Source organism: Notamacropus eugenii, chromosome 4 (genome assembly GCF_028372415.1).
Source record: "Notamacropus eugenii isolate mMacEug1 chromosome 4, mMacEug1.pri_v2, whole genome shotgun sequence".
Lineage (NCBI taxonomy): Eukaryota > Metazoa > Chordata > Mammalia > Diprotodontia > Macropodidae > Notamacropus > Notamacropus eugenii.
The window spans coordinates 430,509,203-430,527,100 of NC_092875.1; the positions used below are offsets into that span (position 1 = coordinate 430,509,203).

Consider the following 17,898-nt stretch of genomic DNA (forward strand, 5'->3'; position numbering starts at 1 on the left):
ACCTACTATATGCCAGACATTATGCTAGGTACTAGAGATATAAGGGGAAAAAATGTCACAGTCCCTGCTATCAAAGAGTTTATGTTGGTCTGGCCTAAGGTGAGGGTGTGTGATTAGGGAGCCTGAGCACACACAAACATACACGTATATATGTATAAACAAGACAAATGCAAGGAAATTTGGGGTGGGGGAAGGCACTTAGAAGTTGTGGGGAATCAGAAATACATACTTGATAGCAGGGACTGTTTCATTTTTTCCTTTGTTTCTTTTGTTTCCCTGCTATCTAACACAGTTACTGATACATAGTAGATACTTGAAAAATGCTTTTGATTAATGGATTATGCACAACTGGGGAATGAGAGTAGTGAATACTTTTCATGACACTCAGGATCCACAGTGAAGTAGGTATAAACATAATGTCTTACACTAGAGTTTAAAAAAAACAATCTGCTTCCTAAGTTCAGAGTGGAAGAAGCATCATTTATCATCATTGAGACTGAAAAAGGTCTTAGGGTTTTGATAGACTGCAGGCTCAGTATGAATCAACAGTGTAATATGGCTGTCCAAAAATATAGTTTTGGGCTGCATTAAGAGAGACATGGCTTCCAGGAATAAGGAGTATTCTGTACAGTTCTGTATTCTGTCCTGGTTAGACAACGTTTGGAATATAGTGATAATCAGAAAACACTTATTTTGTGCCTACTATGTGCCAGGCACTTTGCTAAGCACTGAGGAGACAGAAAGAGGCAAAAGACATACTGCTCCCAAGTTACGTACATTTTAGTGGAGGAGACATCAAACATATATACCAACAGGCTATATTCTGGATAAATAATTAGCAGAGGGACAGCACTAGAATTAAGAGGGTTTGGGAAAGGATTGCAGTAGAAGATGGGATTTTAGTTGGGCCTTAGAGGAAGCCAGGCAAGCCAGGAGGTAGAGGTGAGGAGGGAAAGCATTCCAGGCATGGGAGGACAGCCAGAGAAAATGCCTGGCTCTGAGAGATGGAATGTATTAATCATGGAACAGCTCAGGAGGACAGTGTCACTGGATCAAACAGTATATAGTGGGGAGTGAAGTGTAACGACCCTGGGAAAAGTAGGAGGGGGCCAGATTATGAAGGGCCAAATGAAATGACAAAAGAAATTTTGTATTTGATTCTGGAGGTGATAAGGAGTCAGTGGAGCTTAGTGAGCAGGGTGTGTTATGGACAGACAGAATGTAGTAAAAGTCACTTTGACAACTTTGTGGAGGATAAATTGCATTTGAGAAAGACTTTGAGGCCGTGAGACCAGGTACAAATTATTGTAGTTGTCTAGCTGAGAGGTCATAAGGATCTGAACTAGGGTAGTAGCTGTGTAGAAAGAAATGAACAGATGTAAGTGATGTAGAGGTAAGAAAAATTTTGGAAACTTATTGATATATGGGTTGAGAGGGAGAGTGAGAATTTCGAAGGTGATACTAGGTTTGTGTGAGTTGTTGAAGGGATGGTGATGCTTTCAGCATATATAAAATCCTCTGTATCACAATGCATATGTGTGTGTGTGTGTGTGTGTGTGTGTGTGTGTGTGTGTGTGTGTAGTGTAAGTTCACAATTAAGAAATGAATTTTTTAGAAGTAATAGGGAAGTTAGGAAAGCAGGTGAATTTGAAGGAAAAGATAAACGTAATGAATTCTGCAATCTGTCAGAACGCATTCCTGCTTCCTCACTCTGCTCTGTTGTACCTAAAATGAAAAACAGGGGAAGCAGGGCATTTACTCATTAGTCACAACCCTTAGCACAGAGCCTGTCCACTGTGAAGGGCACTTGCCAAAGCCAAATTATGACCTGAGGGACAGAGGAGGAGTATGCTGAGAGAGAGAAGTATACTTTTCCCAGGGGGCCCCCCATGAAGCTGCTGCTGCTGCTGGTGTCTTAGTGTAATAACAGTAGTTGTAATGTCTTGAGAGGCTGACCCTCAGTTCTGAAGTAGGGAGAGTGGAGTGTGGGGAAACATTGAAGGTAATGGTAGGTGTTACTATGTTGAAGGCAAGTACTACAGTTTGTCTACAACTCATCTTCCCACCATCTGGTTGAGCAGAGACCCCTTGGACTCAGGCCATGTGTGGCCCCTTGGGACCAAACCATTGTCTCTTTGGGGAGCCCAGTTCTCAATATGTCAAGCCATGTCCTGTGTTTTTGACACCTCTGTTCTAGAGTGTAGCCCTGAATTTGGCAATCATCATCATTATAAAGAACTTGCACAATAGCCATCTTGGTCCTTGGTACTTGTGCTCAGAGCCTTGAGGATTCTGCCTTAAGTTTTGTTAGCTGACTTTCCAACTTAACAGCATATTAAGAGCAGCAAACTAGAATAGCAATACTAGAATAGTATAAAAGCAAGAGACAAAAAGAAAAAAAACCTTAGTGCATGTGTAGTAATAGACCTGAAATCGTTAAGAATCGTGAGCTTTCTGAGAGAAGGGGCTGTGTTTTTTACTTTCCTTTGTATCCCTCAGCTCTTAGCACAGTGCCTGGCACATGGCCGGTACTTGATAAATGTTTCTTGACTTGAATTGACAGACTTGAAACACGAGTCAATTATATTTAGTATTTAATTCAACAGACATTTAAAATAAAAAGTTTGGGAACTCATTAAATATTTGCTACCTCATTTCCTAGTAGTTAATGATAAATGATTTTGTGGAAAGAACACTCCACTTTTTGTTAATTGTTATTAACAAATTAATTTTTGTTATTGTTAAATACTTGGGTGACCTTGGGTATCAGTTACACTGTCAAAACTTTGACTTCCTCATTTTCTAAAGGAGGTGGTTGGATTTGATCTCTAATGACTTTATAGACATGTTGGCATAGAGTTCTTGCCAAGCCTGCCTCTAAACATACTAACCACGTGACCACAGGCAAAGCACTTAGCCTCCCAGTGCCCCAGGCAGTTCTCTCTATATATTAAGAGACAAATTGCAGTTCTGTATTGGTGAAATGAGTTTCCACACCAAGGGTTGTTGCACAAATGAAAGCACAGGTCTAGAGCCAAACAGAAAAAGTTCCCATGGATCTTAAAAATTCTATTCTAGCTCTTATCTGCAACTCTATATTAGAAATAATCTGAAGACTGAATTCAAAGTTGAATTTGAAGATTGGATTAATTAAATTTGTTAGAATCAAAATTGATTCCCTATTCAGCATTTAATATTAATTTTTTAAATTTGTTAGAATCAAAATTGATTCCCTATTCAGCATTTAATATTAATTTTTTAAAAGTCTTTATACCAATGTGTATTTTTCTAGGTGATGATCAATAATGGCTTTACACCAGATAAAGATGATTATGAATTTTGTGCTAAAGTGGAAAACATGGTAATCCCTGCACAAGGGCATTTTGGAATATCTGCAGCAACAGGTGGTCTAGCAGGTAAATTTTTAGAGCTTTTAAATATTGAAAGTTTGGTGGTTAAATTTTACCCAGAACATTGTATTAGTTTAGATAGCTAGAAATTATTTATTTACTTGAGTGCAAAGTACTTTGGGATCTTCATAGTTGTTTCCTATACAAATGAATTATGTAACCCTTGTGAGAAGTTTGAAAACCTGCCATGAGAGACAAGAGAAAATCTTCTTTTAATTTGGTTGTACTAGAAAATAGTTGATGACCTTTCATTCCTGTCCACCTTTCTTTTTTTGTATTGTTCTTTGTATTTTATCATACTTTATTGTATTGTATTCTTTTTTTTATTATTTTTGAGTTCTAAATTCTCTCCTCTCCACTCCTTCCCCACTCATTGAGAAACCAAGAAATACGATACTCATTTTGCATATGAAGGCATGCAAATCATATTTCCACATTAACCATGTTCTGAGGGAAAAAAGACAAGAAAAACAAAGGTTAAAATATACTTCAGTCTGTACTCTCTCTGGAGATAGCATTTTTGTCATAAGTTCTTTGGAATTGTGATGGGTCATCGTATTGATCAGAGCAGCTAAGTGTCTCACATCGGGTCATCCTTGCATTATTGCTGTTGCTTTGTACATTGTTCTCCATTACTTCATATACGACTTCCCAGGTTTTTCTGAAACCATCCCCTTCATCATTTCTCATAGCACAGTAGTATTCTATCACAATCATATGCCATAATTCATTCAACCACTGCCCATTGATGGGCATCCTCTCAATTTTCACTTCTTTGTTGCTATGAAAAGAGCTGCCATAAGTATTTTGTACATGTGGGTCCTACCTGCCCACCTTTCACTAATGATTTACATTTTCATGTTTAATGTAACTATTTCATAAATATACCACAGGTGATTCTTTGCAGAAGAAAACAATTCAAGATTGAATGCAAGTTAAATCTCCTTTGCTATCTTGTAGATATGACCTGCTGAGCATTACCAGTTTGCTAAAGCACAAAGACATTTATTCTGTCAGTGCCCATTTTCAACTTCAATGATGTGAAATTAATTTTCTCTGAGTTTTAGATCTAAAGTTTTAAAATGCTTTACTTGGTATCTATTCAACTCTTTGTGCAATGACAGTTTAACCAAGATTGCAAGCTTCAATAGCTATGTAGTTTTGTAGAACACTGATTACCTAAATATGTAGGTATAGCTTAATGTAGAACTTGATGCAATTTTTCAAGTGTATGTAAAACCTGTCCGTTATATTTCCCTGTTTCTTTTGTCTCCTTGACTTTGTACCCTCTGTCCCTCGTGTTTGGAATGCACTCCCTTCCACCTCCACCTCCCAGAATGCCTAACTCCCAATAAATCACATCTCAGGTACTGATGCCTCTGCGAAACCTTTCATCATCCTCCCCTTCCTCAGGTGTTTGTTCTCTCTCCTTCCCAAAATACTTTGTATTACTTCTCTGTATACATTCTTTCCAGTAGAATTTAAGCTTCTTGAGAGCAATGACTGCTTTATTTTCTGTTTCCCCAGATCCTAAAGTTTCTTGTACGTTGTTGTGCATTTAACAGATGTCTGTTTGAATTAGATTTTGAGATGAATGTCTCTGTCTCCAACTTAGCTCACTGAGTAATTTTTTAATCTTATATTTTTGTTATGATTTCCTTGGTCACACAGTTGTCCTCCATTTATTAAAAAAAAGCAAGTTTTAGAGACAACAGAAATTATTAAATAAATGAATGATTATAAAGAAAAATCTAAATGTGATTATTCAGTTAAGAAACTAGTGTAGGATGGTGTGTAATGTTCAGTTTTGTGGATTTGTTTGATTTGCAGATGATCATGATGTCCTTTCTTTTCTGACTTTCCAACTGACTGAGCCTGGAAAAGAAGTAGTAAGTACATGATACATTTTGCTTTTTATTAAAAAGTGCTTTTTCCATTTAGCAGGTATAAATATGCTACAGCTTGAATTAGAATCTCAGAGCTTCTTGTATACTTTGCTTTAGCTAGTACTTCAACTTGACTCTGTCACTATAATGCTTCACAAGTTTTTACAGTAGAAGTTCAAAATAAGGAAAGTTAATTGAGGTAAGGTATCTTATTAATATGCCTATTTTTTTTTCCATTATTTATTCTTGAACTATAAAAGCCTGCACCTGATAAAGAAATTCCTGAAAAGGACAAAGAAAAGTACCAGGAAGAATTTGAGCATTTTCAACAAGAACTGGATAAAAAAAAAGAGGCCTTCCAGAAGGATCACCCTGATATTCAAGGGCAGCCAGGTAAATTTAAATGAACTTACTTGAGCTCTGCAGGAGAAAATGTACCCGTTCATGGGACTCCATTCCAGCTAGTTACCTGGTAACCGCTACAGAGATCCTATTTCTGCTCTGAGGTAAACTAGAGTGACTCCATTGCAAGTCATTTTCTCTGTGATCAAGACTAAAGTATTTTTGCATATTAGTTAGACTGTTGAATGTTTGAGTGGATTTGAGGATCTTTAGTGAGTATCCTGTTTTTGGTACCCCTAAAGGAAAAGGCTGATTTCAAAGGTTTAGAGGTTATTTCTGTTTTGGAGGCTGGTGAATACCACAGAAATCAGAATGTCTTGGGCCTTCCCTAGCACTTGTGGAAGTCATTACAGGATCCCAGAAACTAAAAGACTGTAAAAGGACATTTGTTCCCAGGGCAGATAGAGTCTCCTTCAGTAAACTTTTGGAATTAAGGTGGTAGGCAGGGGGTATCACTGATTGATTATTTTAGGCAGAAAAAGGCATACAGTGAAGTATTCACCAAACACTCCATGTGATAATGTTAAGTGGAGGGGCCAGGATTTAGAAAGTATTCAGTTGTGCCATTATGCTTTCTCTTCAGTAGTACTAGGAAACTTCTTGTATGCCAGAATGTCAACTTTTGGGAAACCGTTGCTGATTTCCCTAAAGGATCGATTTCCATTGGTAATTGAAATTTACTCGGTTGTTATCCTGTTAGAATATACAGTCCCTGAGAGCAGAGATTCATTCTTTCATCCTTTGCATTTGTATCCCTGGCATGTAGAGATACAGATGTGCCTGTTTTATTGGTTGGAGTGATTGTTTGAACCTAAAAATTTCAGATGATTCATTTACAGCTTTCACTTTTTGAAAGGATTTTGCCACATGACTTTTTTTTAAACAAACCACATTAACAAGTATACTTTCTTTAAAATTAACGAAAAAATAGTATGTGGTTGTGGATTGGACCAAAATTCAGTAGTATTAGATTTACTCTTAGCGTTGTCATAGTCTTGTATAGCCTTTCTTGGTCTCACTTGCCTTGTATCATAAAGAGATGTTAATTTAATTCTAGTAAATCTATTGTGAAAGTAGTATCTTTGTTGTCTTTGGTAAATCATACTATAAAGTGTTTGGAGCTATTTAATAAGTATGAAAATTAATTTTCTTCCAACCATCCCAGGATGTCTTTGTCATATCTTGCATAATTCTGGGCCGTTTCTACTTCTTCACTTGCATCAGTAGGTGTGTGCTTAGGGAATACAAACTAATTTCAATATTAAGCCCAATATATTAGGAAATAAATGGGGGGAAAAGGTCATAATGTGTATTCCTACACCAGAGATTGTTTTAGATCATCTTGTTTTTAAGATCTTTTCGTTACCAGCCAGCAAGCATTTATTAAGCACCAGTGATACAAAGACAGAAAGAAATGATGCAGCCTCTGCTCTCCAGGAGCTTAAATTCTGAAGAAGACAGAGTATACATACAAAATATACAAAATGAACACAAGATAGTTTGGGGAAGAGGCTGCATTTACTGATTCATCATAAGAAGCTTTGTTTGAACCTGTGGGATGAAGGGCATGAAGCAGTTAGAAAAATAAATAAAGTTATATAGAAAAAGGACAACATTAATAATAATAATAATAAAATTGCCCAATTTGTGACTCCCAGCCATAGTAGAGTTGAATTTTGTTAATTATTTTTTAAAAGAATTCAACCCCTGTGAACAGGAAGAATCAAACAATTGAACTCAATAACCCAGTAATCCTAAACCTAAGAACATCAACTACGTGGAAAAGAACTCTTTTGTTTAACAAGAATTGCTGGGAAAACTATAAACTGAATACTAAAGATCACAACATTTTTTTTAAAAAATAGAGCATCAGGGCCAGGTAGGTGACACAATGGATAGAGCACTGGCCCTGGAGTCAGATGGACTTGAGTTCAAATGTGGCCTCAAACACTGTGACTCAGGACAAGTCACTTAATCCTAATTGCCTGCTAAAAAAAAAAAAATAGAGGATCAAGTTAAAGTACCTTTCACAGCTGTGGCTAGAGGAAAAGTATTTTTTTTTCTTTTAAGTTTTTAAATTTGTTAGAGGGAGAGCTCTTAGCCAAACAAGAGGTAAAGGCAATCACAGTAGACAAAGTAATTTCATTTACATGAAATTTAAAAGCTTTTGCACTGACAAAATCATCACAGCAAGGTTAAGGAGGGAAATGTTCAGTTAGGGAAAGAATTTTGCATTAAATATCTCTGATAAAGGTCTGATATCCAAGGTAGATTTTAAAAAAAAAACTAAGGCAAATAAATTGTTTGAAAGTCATTCCAGTGGTAAGTAGTCAAACATATGAACAACCAATTCTCAAAAGAGGAATTGCAAACTATTAATTGATTATGAAAGATTGTTCCAAATCACTGATAATAAGAGGAAATTCAAATCAGAACAACTCTGAGATTTTACTTCACCCCCCAGCAAATTGGCAGAGATGACAAAGAATCAAATAATTAATGTTGGAAGGGACTGAAAAGACAGTGTGCTACCAATACAGTGTGGTGGAGCTATGAAGTGATTGAACGATGGTAGAAAGCAATTTGTAGTTTTGCTTTAAAAAAAAAAATTCACCCAAGTGCCCATACCTTTTGTCCAGAGATCCTGCAGCAAGTATATATTCCAAGGAAGTAAAAAGAAAATTAATACTCAGTATCATTTTTTGTAGTAGCAGAGAGTCAGCAACAAAGTATAGAGGCTCATCATGTTGGAGTATGGCAAAATAAATTGTAATACATGAAAGTAACGTGTAATGTTACTGTACTATAAAAAAATATTGAATAGGAAAAATTCAGGGAAGTGTAAAGACTTTTGTGAAGTAAATAGGTGCAAATGAAAAGAATGTTCCCATCCCACACCTCTTCCCTCTCCCCTCCCCCCCCCGGGAAACTAAGTGTTGTACATTATGATCAAGTTTGGCATCAAAGTCAAGATGAGAAGATGCACCTCCCAGGCAGCTCTGCAGAGATGGGGCTGCGGTTATTGAGTGTTGCTCACACTTGTCATGATGAGTTAGTACATTAGTTCTGATGAACTGATTGTTTTATTTCTTTTATTTTTCATAAGGGTTGGCTGTTTAGGGGAAGGGGACATGTATTTGGAAATTAGGATGATATGAAAACAAGATTTCAGCAAAAATGAAAAATCACTCATTGGAGATGCTACAAATGAATAGCATTTTATATTATCTAATTACATTATCTAACTGGGTATTTATTCACTGGCAATATATTTGCTGTACTTGTTATAGATTGTGTGCTAATTTTAGTGCCAAATACATGCATGTGTGGTTCTGATACTCATCTTAACTTTTTGTAGCTGAAGAAATCTTTGAGAGTGTCAGTGACCGTGAATTAAGACAAATTTTTGAAGGGCAAAATCGCATCCATCTTGAAATCAAGCAGCTCAACCGACAGTTAGATATGATCCTCGATGAGCAAAGAAGGTATGTCTCTGCCTTGACTGAAGAGCTCTCCAAAAGAGGCCACGGAAGCCCAGCACAGCTTGGACAGGTGAGCTTAAAGATGTGTTCCCAGCTCAGCACCTGAATGGGAAGTGGAATAGAAAAAATGAAAGATATAAACCATAGCTTGCATAGTTACTGAAGAGGGCAGATTATCAAGATGGTTTGCACATCTCATTTCAGGCCCCTCAACAAGAACTTGACACTGTGGTGAAAACTCAGCAAGAGGTCCTAAGACAAGTGAGTGAAATGAAGTAAGTATGTATAAAGATAGACAGTATAAAACAGGTGACACTTTTTAAATTTATGGAATAATAGGCATTTCCATAACATAGTACAATAGAAAAGATGATTGCACATGAAACTATTAATTCACTATGTACAACTTGTTATTCCTTTTAAATACACAACAGTTATCATGTAAATTTCCTTTTTTTTCTTTTTTCTTCCCTTCCCTCTACCTCAGAGATGGTAACCATTGGGCACAAATAGGTATATATAGGTAAAATTATTATAATTTTTTTATTTTTTATTTTTCATTTTTAACAGTTCATATCACATAAAACAATTCCAGCTTTTGGTCAGGTGATAATTCTTTTAAAGCATGTACAATATAGACCACAAATGAATTTTTTTTTAACATTAACCGATACACAAATAATAAACTATGTATGCTAACTTCACAAGCCTTTGACCTAATTGTCTCCACACTATTACTAAGAATTAAAGGACCCTAACTTATTGTTGTTGGTCTAAAGTCCTAAGCCTAATAGCTTAATTTTAGACTTAACCTCGATATTCCCCTACCAATAATCTATAATTGAATAGATCTGGTATTAAGCTTGCAAACCTTTTGACTATAGGAAATTGCCACTAAGAATAGGGGCATTGCAGGGAAGCAACATCTCCCCAACTTCATATCAATTTCAGGCAGGAGTAGACTGTCAGCTTGCATTCAGTCAGGCTTAAAGTCTGCCAGGTGTCAGTGGGGGAATTGTGTCAGGAGAATCCTACCTCAGCCCAGGCTGAACAGCCACTCTCCCACCCTTCCCATGAAATCACCTTTTGCAGTTCATACCAGCATCTCACAGGCTTACTGGCATCATGGATTGGAGGCTCAGACTGCCTTTCTTGCTATCCATACCTGGAGTTAGACTCAGAAGAACAGTCAGTTAATAGTCCCGTAGAATGTTAAAATAGCAAGTTCCAATAACCAAGTTTCAGATATGACTATAATTTCACATGGGCTAAGGAACATCTTTTGAGGCCAGTCTTAAGTAGCTTACATGCCTTTCTATATATGTTCTAGTTCCTGATTAAATAACAATCAAAATCAAATTTACCATTAAAACCTTAACTTTTCCATCAATGCCAAATTTTACCTGAGGTTACCTGCCTCTAGGAAACTTAGACTAAAATTCTTTTCCCCAAAGTGAAGATGTCTCTGATTTAGTCTCAGTAATTAATTCAGTCAGTTGTTTTAACACTAATTGCTTTCACATCACTTTGTAACATGTCCAATTTTTCTCCCCATCTCTCCCCTCCCCTCATCCCCCTAATACCTTGCATTCTGATTACTCCTTCCCTCAGTGTACCCTCCCTTCTATCACACCCCACCCTTCCCTGATTCCTATCTTCTCTCTTTTCTTGTAGGGCAAGATAAATTTCTATACCCCAGTACCTATGTTTCTTATTTCCCAGTTACATGCAGTAATAATTCTCAACATCCGTTTCTAATACTTTGAATTCCAACTTCTCTCCCTCCCTCCCTACCCATCCCCACTGAGAAGGCAAGCAATTCAATACAGACTAAATATGTGTCATCTTGCAAAAGACTTCCATAATAATCATGTTGTGTCATACTAACTATATTACTCTCTATCCTACTCTATCCCCCCTTATTTTTTATTCTCTCATTTGACCTTGTCCTTTCCTAAAAGTGTTTACTTCTAGTTACTCCCTTCTCCCATTTGCCCTCCCTTCTATCATCCCCTCACCCCACTTGTCTCCTCCTCCCCTACTTTCCAGTAGTATAAGATAGATTTTCATACCAAATTGAGTGAGCATGTTATTCTCTCCTTAAGCCATATGTGAAGAGAGTAAGCTTCACTTTTCCCCTCTCCCCTTCTCCCTTTTCTCCATTGAACAAGATTTTTCTTATCTCTTTTATGAGTTATAGCCTGCCCCGTTCCATTTCTCCCTTTCTCCTCCCAGTATTTTCCTCCCTCACCCCTTAATTTTTTTTTAAAGATATCCTCTCTTCTGATTCAACTCAATCTGTACTCTCTGCCTGTGTGTGTGTGTGTGTGTGTGTGTGTGTGTACACAATCCCTCCACCTACCCAAATACTGAGAAAAGTCAAGAGTTACAAATATTATCTTTCCATGTAGGAATGTAAACAGTTCAGCTTTAGAAAGTCTTTTATGATTTTTCTTTCCTGTTTACCTTTTCAAGCTTCTCTTGATTCTTGTGTTTGAAAGTCAAATTTTCTATACAGTTCTGGTCTTTTCAACATGAATGCTTGAAAGTTCTTTATATCATTGAATGACCATTTATTCCCTTGAAGTATTATACTCAGTTTTGCTGGGTAGGTGATTCTTGGTTTTAATTACAATTCCTTTGACTTCTGAAATATCCTATTCCAAGCCCTTTGATCCCTTAATGTTGAAGCTGCCAGATCCTGTGTTATCCTGATTGCATTTCCACAATATTTGAATTCTTTCTTTCTAGCTGCTTGCAGTATATTCTCCTTGAACTAGGAACTCTGAAATTTGGCCACAGTATTCCTAGGAGTTTCTCTGTTTGGGTCTCTTTCCGGAGGTGATGGGTGGATTCTTTCAATATTTATTTTGCCCTCTGGTTCTAGAATATCAGGACAGTTTTCCTTGATAATTTCATGACAGATAATGTCTAGGCTCTTTTTTTGATCATGGCTTTCAGGTAGTCCCATAATTTTTAAATTGTCTCTCCTGGATCTGTTTTCCAAGTCAGTTGTTTTTCCAGTGAGATATTCTGCTTTATCTTTTATTTTTTCATACTCTTGGTTTTGTTTTTTAACTGTCTGGTTTATCTTATAGTCATTCAGTTCCCTGAACTCAATTCTCTCAGAGAACTTTTGTTCAGTGAGCTTTTGAACCTTCTTGTCCATTTGGCTAATTCTGTTTTTTAAAGCCTCCTTCTCCTCATTGGCTTTCTGGACCTCTTTTTTCCAATTGAGTTATTAGCCTCTTTTTAAAGGTTTTATTTTCCTCAGCATTTTTTTGGTTCTCCCTTAGCAGGCTGCTGACACTCTTTTCAAGCTCTTCTATTGTCTGAGCCCAATTTAAGTTCACTTTGGAGGCACTGGAAGCAGGGACCTTGACTTCCTGTGACAGTATGCCTTGTTCTTCCTCACTAGAAAGGATGGAAGGAGATACCTACTCACCAAGAAAGTAACCTTCTGTGGTCTTATTTTTTTTTCCCTTTTTTGGGCATTTTCCCAGCCTTGACTTGACTTCTGAGTCCTTTGTCAAGAGGAGGGTCCTAGGGCTCCTCCTCTCCCCAGCACCATGCTCAGGGCTGAGATTCAGATCAAGTGTTCTCTACCACCAAAGGCTTTAAGCTGAACTTCCTGGACAATGGACCTAGGTTGCTTCCTAGCCACTGTAGCTGCCTGCAGTCTGCTACTGCTGCCATGGACTGGAGCTATTGCTGGAGGAACTCCGTTCCTCTCTCACCCAGCTGGGAAAGCCCTCCCACACTGACCTTTGGAGCTTTCTTTGTTGCTTGTGGGTTGAGGGATCTGGGACCCTCCCTGCTGGAACCTCTGCCCTAGAGGTTTGTTCAGGTCCTGTTCCTCCCAGAACCATGTGGCCTGGGCTGGGCTCAGCTCTGCTCAGGGTCCCGTGAGGTAGACCTTTCCGTTGGCCTTCCAGGTTACCTTTGGCTGGAAAGCTTTTTCACTCTGTTCTGTGGCTTCTGCTGTTCTAGAATTTGTTGAGAGTCATTTTTACAGGTATTTTGTGAGCTGTGGGGGAAGTGCTAGAGTATATACATTTTTCTACTCCGCCATTTTGGCTCTGCCCCACTCAGAGTCATTCTTAAAACAATATTTCTGTTTTGTATAGTGTTCTCTTGGTTCTACTCATTTAATGCTTTATTATTTCTTGTAAGTCTCTCATTTTTCTAAGATCATCGAACTCATCATTTCTTATATCACACTAGAGTTCCATCACAGTCATATGCCACCACTTGTTCAGCCATTCCCCACTTGATGGTCATTCTTGCAATGTCCAGATCTTTGCCACCACAAAGAGAACTGCTGTAAACATTTTAGAACATTTAGGTTCTTTTCCTCTTTCCCTAGTTCTTCTTTGGAAATAGGCGTAGTAGTGGTATTGCTGGATCAAAGGATATAGGCAGTTTAATGACTCTGGGCATAATTCCATATTGCTCTCCAAAATAGTTGGATCAGTTTACAATTCCAGCAACCATGAGTTAGTGTCCCAATTTTCCCACATCCCCTCCAACATTTGTCACTTTCTCCTTCAGTCATTTTAGGCAATCTGATAGGCATAAAATAATATCTTATGGTTGTTTTAATATGCATTTTTTTAATCAATAATGATTTAGAGTATTTTTTTATATGATTATAAATTATTTTGATTTCTTCATTGGAAAATTGCTAATTTTTATCTTTTGACCATCTATCAATTGGGGAATAATTCATATTCTTATAGATTTGACAAAGTTTTTAATGCATTTAAGATAGGAGATCTTTATCTGAGAAACTGCCTATAAAAATTTTTTTTATCAATTTTCTACTTTCCTTCTGATCTTGACTACATTTGTTTTATTTGTACAAACACTTTTTAATTTAATGTAATCAAAATTATCCACTTTACACCTAACTTTGCTCTCTTATCTGTTGTTTATTCATAAATTGTTTGCATACCTATAACTAATTTGTTATCTGATATATATATTCTGATATATATGTGTGTGTGTGTGTATATATATATATATATATATATATATATATATATGTGTGTGTGTGTGTGTGTGTATATGTATATCTGATAATAGGTTCCATGATCTTCAGATTTTCTTGGAATATCTCTTCATAGCTAGATCATGTATCCATTTTGACCTTATCTTGGGAAATGGGGTAAGAGATAGATAGATAGAAATGTGTGTGTGTGTGTGTCTGTCTGTCTGTGTCTGTGTGTATACACATATATATGCACACACTATATATTTTTATGTAAGAAATTTGTGTCCTATAATAAAATTGATAATGAGATCCTGAATTTGTATATGACAACAAAGAGTTCAGATATTTTCTTATCCATCATACAAGGATCTTGTGCTTATGATATTTTAGAGAAGATTACTTTCAAGTAGATTGGGAGCTTCAAAGAAGAGGGCATAGAAGAAGGTACCAGAAGGGGTGAAATATTAGTAGCTCTCACAGGAATCTCTTCTTGATTGAAATAAGAATATTATGGGGCAACATGAACCCTATTTTTTGGGTTTGTTTTTCTGCTGTTTTCTGCTGAGCTTTAAAGAGAAAAGATTTAAGTATATGCTGGAAAGAGGCTAAGTGGAGAGAAAGTTGCAAAGGGAGTTTTATTTTTGTTTATCCTGCTTGATATTTTTATTTAGATGTTAAAATTTTAATTATGCTGCTAAGTGAAAAACTTCCTCAGGCCATGTCTTGATTATCTTTGGTCCCTTGCCTGTAACAGATACTTACTAAAATGTTGATCAAATGAGTATTCTTTTAAGGCCTTCTTAAATGCAAGTATTTGATGACCATAGTAAAACATGAGCATTCTACAATATTTGATTCTTTAAAGAATGAACAGAGGTTCATTTATAAGCATTAATAACAACAGCCCCTGTTTATTTAGTGATTAAAGTTTTGTAGCTCTTTTCCTTCACAGTAGTCCTGGGAAACTGGTAATGGAAATATTCACCCTATTTTAAAGGTCTAGAGACTAGACTCCAGACAGTTGAAGTGATTGCTACTGTCACACACCTGGGACTTGTAGGAGGGATCTTCAAATATAGACCTCTGATTCCTATTCTAGCAGTCTTCACTAACCCCACACCCCCTGCCTCCTAGGTTTATATTTGTGGAAAGTTTTTTTTTTTAATTGATGTCAGATTTTACCTATTAAGACTTGACAAGTGAAGTTTCTTAATTTTCAGCTAAATGAGACTTTTTGTAGTGTTGTTCTCCATGACCAGGTCGTTGTTATACTAATTTCTGGACCTTGGCAATGCTTTGACCTTGCACCTTCTATCTTAACATAATTAAGTGTTGGGGATTTTCTTTTTCAGGAATTACATGGGTGAAACCCTTAGAGTGGTCAGTGGATCCCAGCATGCAGGTGCAGCAGGCAGTGTGTATGAAACAACTCAACATTTCAATGATATCAAAGAACACCTTCATGTGGTAAAGAGGGATATTGAACACTTGATACAGCGAAATATGGTAACTTTCTTTTCATTCAACTTTATCCTTGTCTAGTTAAGTATTTTAATTTCATTTAAGAAAAGGAATCACTGCTGGCTTTTGATTACTCCACTGAAAACTTCATGTTTTCACTTTTCCCCCTCTCAATCATTCATTTTAAACCCATAAAATGAACTGGCATACTTCATATTTCTTTGGTTACCCCCTGATAAATAGTACTTTCAGCTCTTCTGTTTTTTTTAAAGCAGAGGTGTTTTGGGGTTTTTTTAAGCAAAGTATCAAACATCAGCTGTTAAGCCTATTTGGTAAGGTTGTTCAACCCCAGATTTTATTTATCGATCATTATTCCTGTTTTCTCTGTGCTTCTGTAATGCCATGGTTCTTACATCCAGAACTTTGAATCGGAGAAAAATGTTAACTACTTTAGCCTGCTTTTTTAGCAGAATAGCATCAACCCTGAGTACAGGTTGCCATTCACAATGATCTGTCTGACTTATTATATATCCCTTTACCAAGGAGAGGTATACTTAGTGAAGTTTACCATGTCAAAATTTAAGCAAAAATGTGAAATGCATGTATTTTTATTAGAGAGTTTTGTGGAGAACAGAGAGTAATGGCCGGTGCTAAGTAGGAGAAAGTTAAGAGAAGAAAGTCTCTTATTTAAAATTATCTAAAATCATGTTTTACTTGAGTGAATTTTTGCTGCTTTTCTTTCAAATGCTTATTTAAGTGCTCTTAATCTTAGTTGAGATGTTTATGGTATTATTAATGCTATTAATACTGTTAATTAATATTAATTAGAAAGATTCTTTTGCCTACACTTCCTCTTTTGTTTTCTTTATTTCAGAAGCACTGCTTTTTCACTCACTAACGGGCAGCTAGGTGGGGTACTGGTTAGAGCACTGAGTCTGGAGTCTTAAAGACTGGAGTTCAAAATCCAGCCTTAGACACTGACTAGCTTTGTGACCTTGGGCAAGTCACTTAACCTCCCTTTGTCTCAGTCTTTTCAGCTATGAAATGGGAATAATAATAGCACCTTCCTCTCTCAGGGTGGTTGTGAGATAAACATGAGAATACAAAAGAGATAATAATCCAGAGATACCAGTGACTCAGAATTTGTAAAGCACTTTGCAAACCTTAAGGTACCGAATGACAGTTCTTATTAACTGCCCTGATTGTCATCTTGTTTCAGCTTTTAGAACTAGGAGTATGTAAACAGGATTTTAGCATAATGTTCTAAATGCATGCTCTGAGGTGGTCTTTGTCCAACAAGGTTTCTCAGGTAGTCCCTAGGCTTATTTTTTTTTTATAATAGTAATATTTTCAATAGAACAACTTGTATCTTCCATTCACATAACACTGGATAGTCGATCATTTGCTGTGTTATATCTCACATTATCATGTTGTATCTTAGATTCATATGGGACTTTATAGTCTCTAGAGTACTTTCATATACATTTTCATATTTGTTACCACCCTGCAAGGTAGGAAGAGTAGGTATTCTCCACATTTAACTGATAGGAGAACTGAGGCTCCTAGAGTCTGTGGCTTGTCTTAGGTCACTTAGCTAAGAGAGTGGTAAAGATAGATCTAGAATATAAGCCTTCTCATTCTTGATCTACTTCCCTTTCCTCTATACCACTCTTCCTTTTTGAAAAGCTTATATACATAGCTTTTCCTGTCAAAGTTCAGTAATTTACTATATTCACTTTCATAATAAGTGTGTGTATGTGTGTCTGTGTGTGTCTGTATGTATGTGTAAGTAGAGAGAATTAATTGAAATGACACATGGAAGGAGCAAGAGGCTGGTTGGTGGCCTTTGGAATAAATATACCTGAGGATCATTGATCTACTAGCCACTAAGATTTGATTTCTGAAATGCAAAATGTGCCAGGAAATTCTTTGGGTATTGTCTGATACATGTGTTGTTGTTTTTTTGTCTTATAGCCATCAAATGAAAGAGCAAAATGCCCAGAACTACCACCATTTCCATCTTGTTTATCTACAACACACTTTTTAATATTTGTAGCAGTACAGACGCTGTTATTCGTTGGTTATATCATGTATAGGTAAGTTCTTTTTATAAAATCTGACCAGATTCTCCCCTTTCTTAATATGCAGATTAATTATAGTTATCTATTTAAATTAAAACATAATTTATCTTAGCAGCAGGTTCTAAGTTCTATAGTGGGATAATGAAATTTCTAAAAATAAAAGCACTTTCTAAGTATACCAAA

The 17,898-nt window shown here is 36.6% G+C and overlaps 1 protein-coding gene across 1 annotated transcript in view; it reads left to right on the forward strand.

Moving 5' to 3' along the window:
* Nucleotides 1-17,898, forward strand: part of LMAN1 (lectin, mannose binding 1) — a 42,508-nt gene that overhangs the window by 21,168 nt on the left and 3,442 nt on the right. Inside the window, exons 6-12 of the mRNA XM_072605927.1 lie at nucleotides 3,293-3,416; nucleotides 5,241-5,299; nucleotides 5,557-5,689; nucleotides 9,057-9,250; nucleotides 9,385-9,455; nucleotides 15,526-15,679; nucleotides 17,609-17,730. Coding sequence (XP_072462028.1) covers nucleotides 3,293-3,416; nucleotides 5,241-5,299; nucleotides 5,557-5,689; nucleotides 9,057-9,250; nucleotides 9,385-9,455; nucleotides 15,526-15,679; nucleotides 17,609-17,730 — 857 coding nt within the window. The remainder of the gene's footprint in view (nucleotides 1-3,292; nucleotides 3,417-5,240; nucleotides 5,300-5,556; nucleotides 5,690-9,056; nucleotides 9,251-9,384; nucleotides 9,456-15,525; nucleotides 15,680-17,608; nucleotides 17,731-17,898) is intronic.